The sequence below is a fragment of the Hemitrygon akajei genome, chromosome 10 (assembly GCF_048418815.1).
Source record: "Hemitrygon akajei chromosome 10, sHemAka1.3, whole genome shotgun sequence".
In the NCBI taxonomy this organism is placed as follows: domain Eukaryota; kingdom Metazoa; phylum Chordata; class Chondrichthyes; order Myliobatiformes; family Dasyatidae; genus Hemitrygon; species Hemitrygon akajei.
Genome location: NC_133133.1, coordinates 147,881,268 through 147,897,068, shown reverse-complemented (window position 1 = coordinate 147,897,068; position 15,801 = coordinate 147,881,268). Strand labels below are relative to the sequence as shown.

At 39.2% G+C, this 15,801-nt stretch overlaps 1 protein-coding gene across 2 annotated transcripts in view; it reads right to left on the bottom strand.

The window, feature by feature from the left end:
- Nucleotides 1–3,840: 3,840 nt before the first annotated feature.
- Nucleotides 3,841–15,801, bottom strand: part of LOC140734785 (interleukin-17 receptor A-like) — a 51,594-nt gene continuing 39,633 nt past the window's right edge. The window contains exons 9-13 of one of the 2 annotated variants that reach the window (XM_073059296.1): nucleotides 15,033–15,099; nucleotides 14,379–14,423; nucleotides 10,673–10,768; nucleotides 8,042–8,074; nucleotides 3,841–6,837 (exon numbers count right to left, since the gene is read on the bottom strand). In XM_073059296.1, the coding sequence (XP_072915397.1) occupies nucleotides 5,438–6,837; nucleotides 8,042–8,074; nucleotides 10,673–10,768; nucleotides 14,379–14,423; nucleotides 15,033–15,099 (1,641 nt within the window). In that variant the 3' untranslated portion in view covers nucleotides 3,841–5,437. The remainder of the gene's footprint in view (nucleotides 6,838–8,041; nucleotides 8,075–10,672; nucleotides 10,769–14,378; nucleotides 14,424–15,032; nucleotides 15,100–15,801) is intronic. The other variant, XM_073059297.1, reaches the window with a different exon arrangement.

Below are 15,801 nucleotides of genomic sequence, written 5' to 3'. Positions count from 1 at the left end.
CAGGCCATTAGCTGTGTTATATGTAAACTATTTTCAGGAACAGGTTGCCATGTTGCCACCTCAGTGCAATAGTTTCCAACCTGGGGTCCACGGACTCATCGCTTTAATGGTATTGGTCCATGGCATGAAAAAGGTTGGCAACCCCTGCCTTAGTGGCCCTAATGGAGAGCTGCATGAAAGATGAACAGGAATGGGGAACTCACAGCCCTGGTTATATTTAGGGATGATGAGGAAGGTGTGGATTACAATTGTTGGGTACACACAATATTGATCAGGGTAATCCAGTAATCAAAACATCATGTGGACTCTTCATCTAGAGACATAGTAAGCATGGCTGGCTACAAAGCCAGTTCATAGCTGCAACCGGTTCAGGACCCTGTCAATTGCAAACCACAGCCTCAATTCAGAGCAGGGTCGAGTAAACCTTGTGAGCAGTGAGCTGAACATTGGCCCATCCCTTGTCTCTGGCCCCGACACTCTGACTTTTTCCAATCTGGCCTGGTGCTTAAATCGGGCAAACATCGGTCTGTTCCTCAGTCTTGGGCCCAGGCTCTGCCCATACCCGACCTTCTCAATCTGGCCTGGTGCTTAAATCGGGCAAACATCGGTCTGTTCCTCAGTCTTGGGCCCAGGCTCTGCCCATACCCGACCCTCTCAATCTGGCCTGGTGCTTAAATCGGGCAAACATCGGTCTGTTCCTGAGTCTTGGGCCCAGGCTCTGCCCATACCCGACCTTCTCAATCTGGCCTGGTGCTTAAATCGGGCAAACATCGGTCTATTCCTCAGTCTTGGGCCCAGGCTCTGCCCATACCCGACCTTCTCAATCTGGCCTGGTGCTTAAATCGGGCAAACATCGGTCTGTTCCTCAGTCTTGGGCCCAGGCTCTGCCCATACCCGACCTTCTCAATCTGGCCTGGTGCTTAAATCGGGCAAACATCGGTCTGTTCCTCAGTCTTGGGCCCAGCTGTGCTGCCGCAATCGGACTGCACCTTTGAGACTCCAGATCACTGTATTTCACAGAACGCTGCAAAAAATGCCAGGTTACACAGAAGCACAACACCGAAAGGGAAGTTGCAGGCTATTGATAGCAGTGAACATTATCCATAAAAAGCGAGATTAATAAAGTAGTTAGTAGATTTATTTGCTGCCAGTAAAGTGTTGCTGTGTTTCAGCAGCAGCATCCTAAACAACCAGCCTAAAAAGCAGCATCCATCGTTAAAAATCCCCATCACCCAGGACATGCTCTTTTCTGATTACTACCAAAGCAGTGGTAGAGGAGCCTGAAGACGCACACACAAAGTTTTAGGAACAGTATCTTCCACTCTGCTTTCCGAATGGACAACCAACCAACTCACGAACTCTTTTTGCACCACTTACTTAATTTAAATTTCATATATTTTTTATTGTAATTTATAGTTTTTATGTATTGCACTCTACTGCTGCTGCAAAACCACAACTTTCACAATATATGTCACTGATATTAACCCTGATTTTGATTCTGAATCAAAAACAGTATATATCCTAGCCTGACACAATGCTGCACCTCATATCCAACAGATCTCCTGCAGGAGTACAACTAATTTTCAAAACTACTAAGAAACTATTTAACCTTCAACATCGGCAAGACACACAGTTCTCTATCTAACTGGTCCTGATGCATCAAGCTGTCTTTCAGTGATAAAGGGTCCATGGCAAGACTAGTGCCAACATGGACCACTTCACAAATTTATATTCAAACGTTTATTTGAGCCACATGTCCTCGACAACCTCCAACAAACCCAATTAACCCTAGCCTAATCAAGGGACAATTTACAATGACCAATTAACCTAACCGGTTCATCTTTGGACTATGGGAGGAAACCAGAGGACCCAGAGAAAACCCACACATTCCACGGGAAGGACATACAGAGACTCCCAATAGAACAACACCAGAACGGAATTCTGAAACACTCCGAGCTGTAGCAGCATTCCACTAACCATTACACTATGCAGCTCCATGATGAAGCCACCAAATTCACACTGGCCAGATCACTATTTTCCTTCCTCATCTAAAGACCTTCGACCTGACATAACAATCATGGTCAGCTGGACAGTGGTGATCCCTATTGTCCCATGTTCTTCCTACCTATGGCAGGCACCTCACGCAACTTTTAAAATACCACCAATGCTATACCTGAAAACGCCCCTGACGTTCACTGGAAGAATACATGAACCAATGTCCGTTGTCCTCTCCCAGGCCAATTTCTCCTCAGCTACGTTGGCTAGGCCACATGGTTTGCATGCCTGTCTCTAAGCTACCGAAAAGAAAATTGCCAAGGTGACAGAGAAACAATTCAAGGATGTTCTCAAGGTCTCCTGGGAAAATACGACACCCTCACTAACTCTTGTAGAAGCATTCAAAAGGAGGAGGTTCTCAAGGGGCAAGAAGTATGTAACATCTCACAAAGTGCACGCTCATTTCAGCTACTTTCTGACCTATCTACAGAAGAGTCTGCATTTCTCACTTTGCTTTCATCGTCTACTTCAGACCTCGCACAACCAGAGGGGAAGAAAGTCATCCCCTTTTCAGAAGAGCTGCATAAAAAGATAATTCCTACCATACTGAGAGATGTTATTCAAAGCACCATCAAGTAAAATCTGTTTGGCTGCTGCAATAGTCACTATAGATACCCAAAGAGATAGAGGAGATACATTTTCATTTTTCAGGAAAATGTAAAATACTATACATTACTAACAAATTTGTATGACTCTCATTTAGACCAAATGATAGTGTAAAGCGAGATCAGGAGTTCCTGAAATGTATACAGGGCAACTGAAGGTTTCCAGTAGTACTGGAGCTTATTCTCAGGAATGAAGTGAAGTAAGGGGGGGGGGGGCTGTGAAAATTGTTAAATTTAAAAGAATGGAATAAAACTTGAATTATCATTTGTATCCTGCAGGTCCAATGTCTAAAATAGCAAAATATCCAGCAAAACCAACAAAGTGGAAAATTAGAATATCTGATGTCAAAGCTTGCTGGATGCAAGAGGGAAGATCTGTGGGTACGATACATGTAAAGGAAGGTTAAATACTGGAATAAAGAGAAAATGCTGGACACATTCAGTATTTTCACCCACTTCATCTTTAACTTGTGATGTTAACCTGATTTTTCTTTCCAGTAGTTCTGTTGGAACTGCTGAGTGTTTTCAGATGATTTTTTAAAACGTCACATTTCCACTAGCTTCAGTTTCTTGCGTTAGTTTCCATGTACAGCAGAGACATGTTGGTGATGAAGAAAGTCTACCCATAAAGGTCGAGGATTTCACTGAGAACCAAAGAAGTCAGTTGCCAGGAATCAGATATAAAACAGATAGTAAAACCAGAGGGTTGTTAAGATCTGGAAAGCACTATTTGAATGGTAGTGGCAAGGAGGCTTTGTAAAAAATGTTATTGATCAGGGCTATTAAGGGAGAAGTTGGAATGCAGAATTAAGTTAGACAGCACTTTCAAACATTTGGCACTTTGGTCTCAAACATTTGGTTGAATGGTCTCCTACTAACACAACAAAAATCAATATAATTCTAAAACTTCAGCATTAAAATTATTCTCAGTGCTATATTGGTAAAGGCCCTATGTTTTAGAAGATAAGTTAAACAAGGTTATGCCAGCCTTCTTAGGTGGACTTTAAGATGAAGTGCCTTGGACAACTTTTATTGGTTCAGTCACACCACCTGGGAGCAAGTAATTTTTACTCTTGGACCTGACTTCAGTATCTGAAACATAGAAGTTGTGTCTATGAAAAGAAGCATTTAAGTAACAAAAACATTTAGAGGTTAGAAGTTAGCAGTCAAGACTGGAGTCTCATTGATAAAATATTCATGTTTATACAATGTACAAAGGTATTAATTACACAAGCAGAGCTTATAAATATCACGCATTCTTTAGAATTTTCATCATAACACTCTTAATTAAACAGTTCCCAATCAGGACTCTTCTTCACCTCTATTTTAAGACAACATTTGACATTTGATTTTTATGGCAAACATTATCAAGGTTCATCATTTATTGGCAATTAACCCATCTGTGCTAAACAGTGTCCTATATTGCACTAATCCAAAATATAATAGTTTAGAAATCAACCCACAAAGCACCATTTGAACATTTAAGAACAGAAACTTGTACCTCTAAAATAATTCCTCAGGATCAAGATGACTTATCATAAACTGAAACACAGTCATGACTGTTTGTTATCCCAGAAATTCAATACGACACTTTTCAATGCAATTTGCACTTGTTTATCTAACACTAGTTTCACAGCAGACACAATTCTTGTGCAAACCTTCCCCACAGAGCATTACAGAGACAATACTGACTCCTGAATGACAATTACTGGGTAGTCCTGGGGCAATAAGATCTTCACTACTTTACTGGACTGTGACCTCACTAATATGAATTACCTTTCACCTTTCTGGCTTCTCTCCCACCAATCTCATTCTTTCTGATTATTCATGCCTAACTATCCTCATAACCCAAAAGATTCCTCAAATCCCAAGTTCCCTTTCTTCCACTACTCTGTTCGAAGCCCCAATTTTTAATCACCAGTTTTTTCCCTAATCCCCAACTGAAACCTTTCTTTGGATTGCTAATTTTCCATTGCAAGAATCTGCAACACCCAATCAAGAGCTCCAAGCCATTGGTTCTCAAACGATGGAGGCTTGTCTGTAACTGAAGCAGTGCTTCCTGTGATGATCATGAAGTGCACCAGACCTTCACAAATTTGTCTTCATTTGGTGCAGCTGGACAGGAAGTCTTCACAATAAAGGTAAACAAGCACAAAATCAAGATTGTGACCATATACTCTTGTTGTAGCCTTGTTTCAATCTCCTTCTGAGTGCTGCTATTCTTTGAGGCGATAACCTTTCCATATTGTTTTATGACAAGTAGTGGGGGCAGATTTCTCTATTCCCTATAAATTATTCATGTAGCATAATCTGCAGTTGTTTCCATCCTAATTTAGGACAACACTGGAGATTGCAATTTGAAAAAAAAATTAAACAATGTTTTGTGTCTATTCATGATTAATGTTTTGAAACATGTTTAAATTTCAGTTCAACAAGTTCTATAATTGAGGAAACAGCAAGTCCTATTGCAATTATATCTGTATTCAATTTTTTTTCAAACTTGTGCAAATCTTGAGTAGAGTCCATTTTACCCTAAAGAACCCTTCCCATAAACCCAAACAGGCATCCAAGCCTCAAAATTATTCTGCTCTCATTTGAGAATTTTCAATTTACCTAAAACTTTGGTTTTAAAATAGATTTTGTGTGTTTACTCAGTCATAGGTGTACACACAAAGCTTAAGTATCAACTCTGACGTACCTAAAACCAATGTCAATATCACTGTATTGAATTCAGAGAGCATCTGTAAGTCTTAATCATTGAGCAGTGTGCTTGCTTCCTACTCAGTCACTCCTATGCTTTCATTAAGTAAAGCCATCTGCAGCACTTTCAACTCATTTAATGCATCAGAAGAAATGCTCACGTTTCCTAATGGAATTTCATCAACCGACTGTTGGGAACTATAGCCCTGGTCTAAATCTGTATTTTCTCCTTTCTCTAGGAGTAAGTGAGATTGTGGACATCCAGCAACCTCACTGGCCAAGTCTACAGATGACATCAAACCCTGGAAGAAGAGCATTTGCTGAAGGTCTTCAAGTCTCCTCTTTACATCATCAGAAATACCCGACTTCTGTTCACTACCAGAGTCCGTCATCGCCTCATTTACTGTGATGTTGCTTTCACAAGCATATTGAGGAACAGTTCTGATATCATTCTGCATTATACAATCTCTTTCCAATGATCCTTCTGTCTTTTGAGAAGAGTCAAAATCAGAGGAGTTTAAAACAGTTTGGTGACAGTCCAATATGGATGTACAAAACAATGGCTCTAAGGTGTGTGTTGCGTTCGGAACTTGTGCTTCATTGATGTCTATCCCAATCACATTCTGTGACAAGCCCATGCCTTGACCATCATACTCATTTCCTACAGGATACTGTACAAATGTCTCCTCATTTGATATGGCCATGCAAACTTCATTCACAGTACAAGGCACATCAGAAGGCTTATATTGCACAATATTTTGTTGAATTGCTGAAAAATCTACAGATGATTCTTCTTCCATCCCTGCTTCCTCTGGGGATGTGATGCATTCTTTTTCAAACCAATCTGGCTGTTTCATTTGAAACAACTTAAACTCCTCTATTGCCTTTTTCAGTACTTCGCCAGATGGGTGTGTATGATAATCGTTCTGTGTTATTCCTGCCACATGAGAAGTCTTTCCAGGCTCATATTTTTCCAAATCCTGCACTCTGAAGTGTATTTCCTCAAACTGCTTCATTAGTTTGTACTTCACAACAACATTAAAGGGATCAGGTATATCATCTTCATGGCTGATGTCATCAAAATATGCAACAATGTATTTTCCAAATGAAGCTGGGCGTTTAAAATCTGGCAAAATCAGGTTCATGGCTGGAGTAAACATGTCACGCATTGGTGAGCGTTCTTCACTTTTCAGTAATATCTCTCTCTGTTTCGTAGACAGCATAGCATCCCACTTTGCCCTGGTTCCACGGGAGCACAGAATGATAATCTTGTCCGACTCGTGTTTGTGAACTGTAAGCCAATTGATGTGCCCGATTTCAGCAGCCTCGTTACTCTGTAAATAATCTAAAGTCACTTTGGTGCCACAGACAGTCATCAGGAAATGTGCAAATGCCAGAACAACATTGTGGTAGAGGCTATGATCCAACGAATAAATGATCAGAACTTTCTTCTGCGTTTGCGGGACTTCTCGGTCTACTGGAAAGAAAAGTTTCAAAGTTTAATCCAAGCAAATCCAGTGAGTTAAGTTAGAAAAAACACTAGTAAGCAAACTCATTGCAATTTGAGAAACAAATAGGGTAGAGGGCAAGAAGGAAAATTTATTATTCTATAAACTAGTGTTATTTCCTTCCTGATTTGGTTTGTCATTTTATTTCTAATGACTAGATCTCATTCTTTCTTGCAAGTTCACAGCTGTTGTTGATTACTTAATTTTTTTGTGTTGTTAGGCAATTAACTTTCAACATCAGCTCGGTCATTTTTATATCATTTGTACATTTCATTCAGTTATTTAGAAGCACTTTTGTCAGAAGTTGAAGGAATTTTTATCAATATTTGAATCTATCTTTTGTGAGAATGCCAAGCGTTGTCCTCTTACTCAGCTCCTTACATACTGTAACGTGTTGGTGAATAATAAAACCGCCTTCAAACTACCCTGGAACAGGAGTTTATCTATCTGTCTAGCTTAGGAAAACAGGGGAACTCTTGAACAAGGGCAGAATACCTAGCGTTGCCCCTCTGGTCAGACATGGTCCTGAATGTTTCATTATGTGATCATCTGACCACATGGCAACTGTTACCAGTTTTTATTCATAAAGATAAAAATCCCTGGAATTTTGGAGGGCACGATTTGAGAAACAAGAGGCAAGTAAAGAAAGGAAATTGTCTGAGAGTTAATGATTGAAATATATTTTGCATGGGCCTGTTGAACACAAGAACACCACTTGAAATTAAAACAGGATATTGTGACAAAGGGGCATGTGTGCAATGTGGAAGTTAATCATTTTACAGAGATTAAGATAGCTTCAGAAATCACGACAAGTTGAATGATCTTTTACAAATGAAGAATGGGTAGAGCATGGAGAAAAGTGATCATGAAAATGCACGCTATAGATCAGACACTACATTGCCTGTTTACTTGGTTCAGAGATTTTAACTGAAAGTCATCTACAAATGGAATTATATTTGCATGTTACCCATTACAAATAAAATTAATTTTTCTATTTCTAATTTGCATTGTCAAAGTCACAACTGAACTATCTTGGTTACACCAGTCGTATTTTCTTGGCATCGATGTTGCAAAGTTACCTTTACTAGAAGGTGAATCTAAATGTGACTTTTCAATGTACATACACATTGTGCACAAAGAAAACAAGAAACAATTCTAGTTCGGTTAACATACCATGAGGCGGGTCTTCTGGTGATTTTATTGTTTCTAAAAAGAAGAAATGGTCTTAATATTGAAATGCAAACAAATCGCTTAAAAAAACTTCTCTATAACATGCAAAAAACATTTCTACTTTTTCCTCAATAGCCAAGTGAACATATAAATAGATCTGTGGGGCTGATATTCAATGGAATACTTCTGACTAAACAATGCACTGTTATCGACATTATTCTAACTATCAAACAATTCGAATACAATGAGAAGATGCGGGCAGTATGAGAAAGGACAGACATGAAAAGGTTCTACCAGAAAAAATATATGCACTTAGTATAATAAATGTACAAGTTCCTCTTTTTTTAAAAAAAGAAAGCAGTTCAAAATCTGAATGCAACATTTTGAGGCAAAATGCTGCTTCTTAGGGCCCAAACAGATGCAACATCGCATCCAATGTGCTTGTGTCCATTTACTGTATATTCTTAATTATGTTGTTCAAACCTACTGAAGCAGGCCAAAAGTGCTATCTTTGTTTGGGAGTTCTCTTGAATTAATGGCATATCTAAACACAAGGTGCTGAAACAGGAAGGCCCCAAACTGTGCCCCTCCCCCCCCCCCCAGTGCTACTTAAAGGAAAACCACTACTTGCACAATGGTTGCTGCTTGATTTCTGCTTTTGTCACCATTCCAGAATTTGCTATTCAAAGCTAAGCGCCTGACACTCACTACAATATTCAACAGGCAAAGGAGATTCCCACTAGAAAATGTATTTGTATCGCATCCCACCACCAATGCCCCTGCCATTTCCTATCACCCTGCCTTATCTTCATATATCTTCATCTTCACCTTCAGTGTGGGGTCCTTAAACCAAGTAGCCTATTTTCTTCAACACATACTACCATTACATTTACTTCCAAGTGAGAAAGATTCGTTGATGACTTGCAGTATTTATTCCAGTCATAATAGAGCTTCCCTTCAAAAAGGGTACACCAACTTTCATTACTTCAGGCTGCCTCGATGTGGTACTGGACACTCAAATCACTGGCCAGGATTTGCCGTTAATGAAGGGTTGGGGCAGGGGTTTGCACTAACTGTTTGCATCAGTCAGTTCATCAGAAGCTTTACAATAAATGTCTGAGGAAGGCCCTGGTTTAAATATAACTGTAAACTGTAATGTTTAGATATATAATTATAAACTTATGCAGACTGATTGTGTGCAACTTACTACTCGCACTGATAATCCAGTACCATTGTATATTTTGAGATAATTTAAGTCATCCACCGCCCCTACCCCTGAAGATGCTGGTCTCAACAGTTTAACAACCTAAAGAAATTGTCAAATTGCAGCAAAAAAATCTCTCATTGAAGCCACTGAGAATAAAACGCCAGTGCCCTAAGATCACTGGTCTCCTTGTGTCATAATCTGCACATATTTTCCCCAACACATTTAAGTGTCCACTGAGAAACTGGTTTGGTCTGTGGGGGGGAGGGGGGGGGGGGTCACCACAGCCACTTTCTGTGCAATTGATCGACTACCTAAACGAAGATTCGGCAGACTCCCCAGGTTCACCAGTTGTCTAAACTGCCATGTAAAATGAAAATTATGCACCTTTAAAACATGCATAAAATTACCCTGAACTTCTTTTTAAATAGAAAAACAAAGCTAAAACATACAAGTTAAAGAAATTTAAAGAAAATAAAACATTCACTTAATGTGTACTAATTAAGTAAATAAAATGAAAAGCTTAATTAAGCTTTCACTGACTGCCATTTTCTACCATTCATTCATGTGACTGCTGTAATGGCACAACATTAATCTAGTATGCATTCATAGTGCAGATTTTGCAGCCCAAGAGCTGAAGTATTCTACAGAAGGCCACACTGCCCAGTTGGACTTCACAAGTCTAACAGAACAACAAAGGTTTCTGCTGAATGGATGGCTGCACTTGTGAACTGCTTACTTATCAATCTCAGCAGAACATTTGCCTTATTATGCAGACTGAAAATTAAATTGTATGGTGTGCGAAAGGCCAAAACAAAATCAAGAAGGATCAAAAGTCAAAGGTTGCGACTTCCCTTGCACATATTGATTCTTTAGTTTTTTTTTTCTCCTCTGCTCCTTGCGCATCCCTGACATGTTCAATAGAAGATGCCAGTCAAGGAGCCAGGCACAGTGCAGATAATAAGCAGAATGTTTGGAACAACTGATCAGGGTGACACTCTAAATGGCTGAGCAGACAATGTCCTCCTCATTGACAGTACCTGGGGACAACAGGATCAGTGCATTCACTCAGTGTTGATTTGATAAGTCACTGTTCCTGTTTTCTGAGCTTACTTTTTCATTGACTATTTCATGCAATACTTCTTCCTGTCTTTCATCATCCTTTTCTCTATTAAGCCACAGCATTTCAGAACACTTTCATGTCGGGTTTCAGTTACACTATTGGGATAGATATTGAGAAGCTACGGCAGTGCCTGGAGGGGGAAGATGGGGAATGAGGTTACAGCTCTACATGCCTATCCCACAATCACACTTATAATAAACTGCCATCAGCACCCCAATTTTAAGACACAGGCCTGGAGTGATCTGGAGAAATAAAAGACTAGTGAACAGAATGTAAGTATCACTGGGTTGGATAAGACCCTCCTTACCAATTGGCTTGGATTTCATCCGTACCCAAGCAGTACAGCAAAAAGCAATCACCAATATGATTACACCAGTGCCAACACAGTAATGTGTCCGTTCAGCTGCAAGTAACAGAACACAGATTAGCATGGGGCTAGAGGTATTTAAAAACAAAATTTACAACTACTCAATTATATTTAGAATACATCAGTTCACTTCATGCTTCTTATAGATCCCACACTAAGCCAACTTGACTGCATCACTAATCTGTTGCAGCACAGGGAGATAAAGAATCATTATTTACAAAGTGTGTATTATCCCATCACGAGAGGTTATTGTATTTTGAAATTTCTGATCTACATGCCAAACAGCTCACAGAAGCTGCAGACAGAAATGTTTAGGATAATTCAGCAAGGCAAATTCACCAAGGTTGTTGGAGGAATTTGTGTTAAATCTGCACCCTGAATCTGGCTTTCAAATGGAGCCCAGTTGCTCTCTTAATTACAAGTCAGATTTGGACAGCACGCAAAGAAAATCTCTTGTACAGCGGTAATGAGTTTCTCAAACAAGTCAGTTCATTCAGGCCCCGTTGCAGTGTACTCCACTGACCCAAACTCTTCCAGCAATTTATAATATTTGCATTGCAATAGTGACAAGTGGATTTCACAATTTCATCAATAATATTCTTTTCTTTGTAGCATTTGATCTTTGTTTTATCTCACTAAGGGCTGCCTTTAATTGCCTGACAAATAGGACATTGCTTGTGAATGGGTGGCCAATGGCATTCAAAGACTCTGTGGGTTGCAGGGACTGTTTTGGGTCTATGGCTGTATGACACAGCATGGCAACATTAAAACAGGAGTAGAAGCATAAACCTGGCTAATTTGTATACAAGTATTTGGATGTGACAGGGTTGCTTCAGAACACCATCTATAAAGCCTGACAAAATACTTGGATAGATAGTTAGATGCAGAGTAAAAAACAATAAGTTGTGTCACATCTTTATAAAACAAGGGAGAAGTGTTTAACCTAGGTACAAAGGGGAATTACTAGAATGATGTGTAATGCCCTAGTTAAGATTTCTACTGCTACACTGTGAGGTATTTTTATTTTAGCAGTTTTCTGCAAAAGCAGTGTGTCCTGCTAGTAAGAGTGTTTTAGCTTCGGCTAAGGATAAGGAGCCACGTTGTCCAACTTAGGAATGTTGTGTCAGCCAATCAGGATTGTCTTCATACGTTTTGTAACTTTCTGTCCAGTTGGGTCCAAAGGAAGATATTTTGAGAGAGCTAGGTGGGATCAGATTTCTGAAAAAAAGTAATCTGGTTCGGGGCCTTTGGCGAGAACTGCAGAGCAGGACAAGGAAAGATGCTGCTCAAGGGAGAGACCCGTTGTAAGTAATGCTTTGTGCAAATGAATGGTTCCAAGGAGGAAGTGCCAATACTCTTGAGTAACCCAGTTCATTCAAGGTGGTCTTTGCGTGAAGTTCAAACTGTGACTAGCGTCCTTGTTGCAGAATGTGGGTTCAGCGTGAGTAAAGCGATACACACGACTACTCCAGAAATGAGCTCCTGTGTTTATGTGCACATTGGGCAGGTTTAACTGTAATGGGCCATTTTCTTTTTCTTTTTTTTTTCTGTTAGCTGTTTGTTAAAGTTGAAATATTGGTAAATACAGTGGTGCTGGAAAGTTTCTGAATCCTGTAGAATTTCTGTATAGATATGACCTAAAATATGATCACATCTTTACATTAGTCCTAAAACTAGATAAACAGAACCCAATTAAATAATACAAAAACATTATACTTGTTTATTTGAGAAAAATTATCCACTATTACATGTATTTGTTGGAAAAAGTATGTGAATCTCTGAGGTAATGCCCTCCACAAAAGCTATTTGGAGTCTGGTGTTCCAGTCAATGAGATGAAATTGGAGGTTTGGGTTGTAGAGGTGTCCTGCCCTATAAAAAAGACACACAAAGTCAGGTTACTGACGGAGCTTGCTCTTCTCAAGAAAGATCTGTGTACGTGCACCATGCCTAGATCAAAACAACTTTCAGAGGACCTTAGAAGAATTGTAGGGATGAATCAAGTTGGAGAAGACTACAAAACCATTTCTAAAGACCCAAGTGTTCATCAGTCCCCAGTAAGAGAAATTGTCTAGTACTGTTGCTACTCTCCCTAGGACTGTGTGTCCTGAAAAGAACATACCAAGAGCACAAGGTGCAATGCTGAAGGAAGGGAAAAAGAACCCAATGGTAACAGCAAAAGACCTGAAGAAATCTCTAGAACTTGCTAAAGTCTCTGTTCATGTGTCCACTATAAGAAAAACACTGAACAAGAATGGTGTTCGTGGAAGACCACTTCAGAGGAAACCACTGTCTTCCAAAAATCATTGCTGCGCATCTCATGTTTGCAAAAGACCACCTGGATGTTCTACATTGCTTCCGGGACAATGTTCTGTGAACAGATGAGACAAAAGTTGAACCTTTTGGCAGAAATGCAGATTGCTGTGTTTGGAGGAAAAGGGCACTGCACACCAACACCAAAACCCCATCCCAATTGTGAAACATGGTGCAAGGAGCATCATAGCTTAGGGCTACTTTGTTGCCTCAGGGCCTGAACAGCTTGCAATTGTTGAGGGAACAATGAATTCAAAAACGTATCAAGACATTTTACAGCAGAATGTCAGGGTATCAGTCCATCACCTGAAGCTTAATAGAAGTTGGATAATGCAACAAGACAATGATTTGAAAGGCAAGAGTAGATCAACAACAGAATGGTTTAAAAAGAAGAAAATTCATGTTTTAGAATGGCCGAGTCAAAGTCTTGACTTTAATTCTATAGAAATGTTGTGGAAGGACCTTAGGCAAGCAGTTCATTCAAGGAAGCCCACCAACACCCCAGAGTTGAAGCAGTTTTGTATGGAGGAACGGCCTAAAACTACTCCAAGCTGATGTACAGGACTGATCACCAGTTACTGGAAATGTTTGGTTGAAGTTATTGCTGTACAAGGGGTCACACTTGTTACTGAAAGCAAAAGGTTCACATACTTTTTTCAACAAATACACATAATATTGGATCATTTTTCTCAATAAATAAATGATGAAGTATGATGTTTTGTGTGTTCTTTATTTAATTGGTTTCTCATAATCCAGTTTTAGGACTTGCGTGAAGATCTGATCACATTTTAGGTCATATTTCTGTAGAAATAGAGAGAATTCTACAAGGTTGACAAACTTTCTAACACCACTGTACATTTCTTCTGTAACTTTATGCCAATGTATAATCCGTTATTTTTCTGGTGAACGATAACTTTGCATGGGCCAGTATTTACACAGCATTTTCTACAATCAATGTTCCTCCCCAGAACATCGCAACTTTCCTGTTTGTTTGAACCCCAAATCATACCATCACAGACATGTATTGCTTATGAAAGGAGGCCCTCTCACTGCTGCATCACGTGGCTATCAGCAGAGCTAGCTAATGAGCCAAGTTTGTATATGAGCCTGATGAAAGGTTACAGGGAGAGAGTAGAAATCTTGGGATTACACTTAACGAAGAAAAATTTAATGTTGGCTCTTCAGAAAAATAATATTGAATGGCGAGCAAACACAAAACGATGAATGCCTACTCCCATATTTATTTAGTTCTGTAGGTATAATATTACTTCCATTTGTCAAAAGGTAAAGAAATTATACCCTTAAAGTTTGACATTCCAATCAACTTGAACATACCTGGACCTATTGCTGTTCGTGCTATTGGTTTTGCTTGTGTTGTTACTGAAAGAAACAAGATCCAAATAATATTAGAAATGTACAAATAACATAAAAGACGGGCAGCACTGCTAAAGACATCACCAAAGATCTGGGCTCAGATCTAACGTTGCCTCTGATGTGGAATGTCCCACATGGCTAGTTTAATTAAATAGTGCCATGTAGATTAGAGGGGACTGTCAACAATGCACCATATTAAATGCTAAAAATAAATCCTAAGGCACTTTAAAAGTAAAAGCCAACTCAAATGCACAGAGACAAAGATTAAACAGGGAAAACTCACGAAAAATCTTGAAAAGGTCAGTTTAGAGAGAGAACTCATAGGGAAAAGTTTTGAGGAATGACAAGATATGGTATGGTTAGTTGAAGGCAGGGTTGAAAATTGAAGGGAGTTGGGGAATTTGGGCTTGGAGATTACAAGGTCTAATGTATAAAAACTACTGAAATCTTGTCTCAATTTAACCCTGAAGTTTTTAGTTTTAGGATCCCTTCTTATAACAATGTACATACCTTTAAAAAATGTTTATTCCCTAATACATTTCCCATTACCACATCTAATCTCCAGCAACAATACTTGTCCCAAATATCTCCACCCATTGGAACACCATAACTTACCAATGGGAGTAACAGTTTGAATGGCCCGTTTGCAGTCATGATGACAACCTTCAAAAAATGGAATAATCTACAAGACAAGAGAGTCAAATTAATGATTTTCTTGTACCTAACTAGTGACTTTCAAAAGGACAACAAGACAATGACAAAAAAAGTGTTTCTGAAGATTTGTATGTTAGCTTGAAAAGATTTTTGCATTTTAAAATGCGTAAAGCGAGTAAAGTCATGCTTCAGTTGTTCAGATCACATTTGGAATACTGCATTCAGTTTAAGAACACAGCATCCTAGGAACAGTGCACAGATCTTGCAAAATCAATCAGAGTTGAATTAATAATGTTACCAACTGATCAGGTTTTCACAAGCTTTTATAGAGACTTGAAAAAAGTTTATTTTTCTCTTGAAAACAAAGCAAAACAATTTATATTTATGTAACAACTCAACCTAGGTAAATCTCTCAAGATGCTTCAAGTAGCATCTTGTATGTAGCAACTATGTTTAGTTGGTAGCACACTTGAACTGTCTTGATTCAGGCAAGTACTACACCAGGGTCCATCACATAGGCCTACAATGACATAGATGACAGAATTCTGAACTCTTAATAGTAACATCTTTGAGGTGACATATTAAGCCAAGCCTCCATGTTTTTCATATGGGCATTAAACACTGAAGAGCAGAACAGCAATCACGTGTTTATGCCCTGGTCAACACACATCTTGCGATCAAAACTAAAAACAGGATCCGTGGTCATTGTTATAATGCCATATGTGGGATA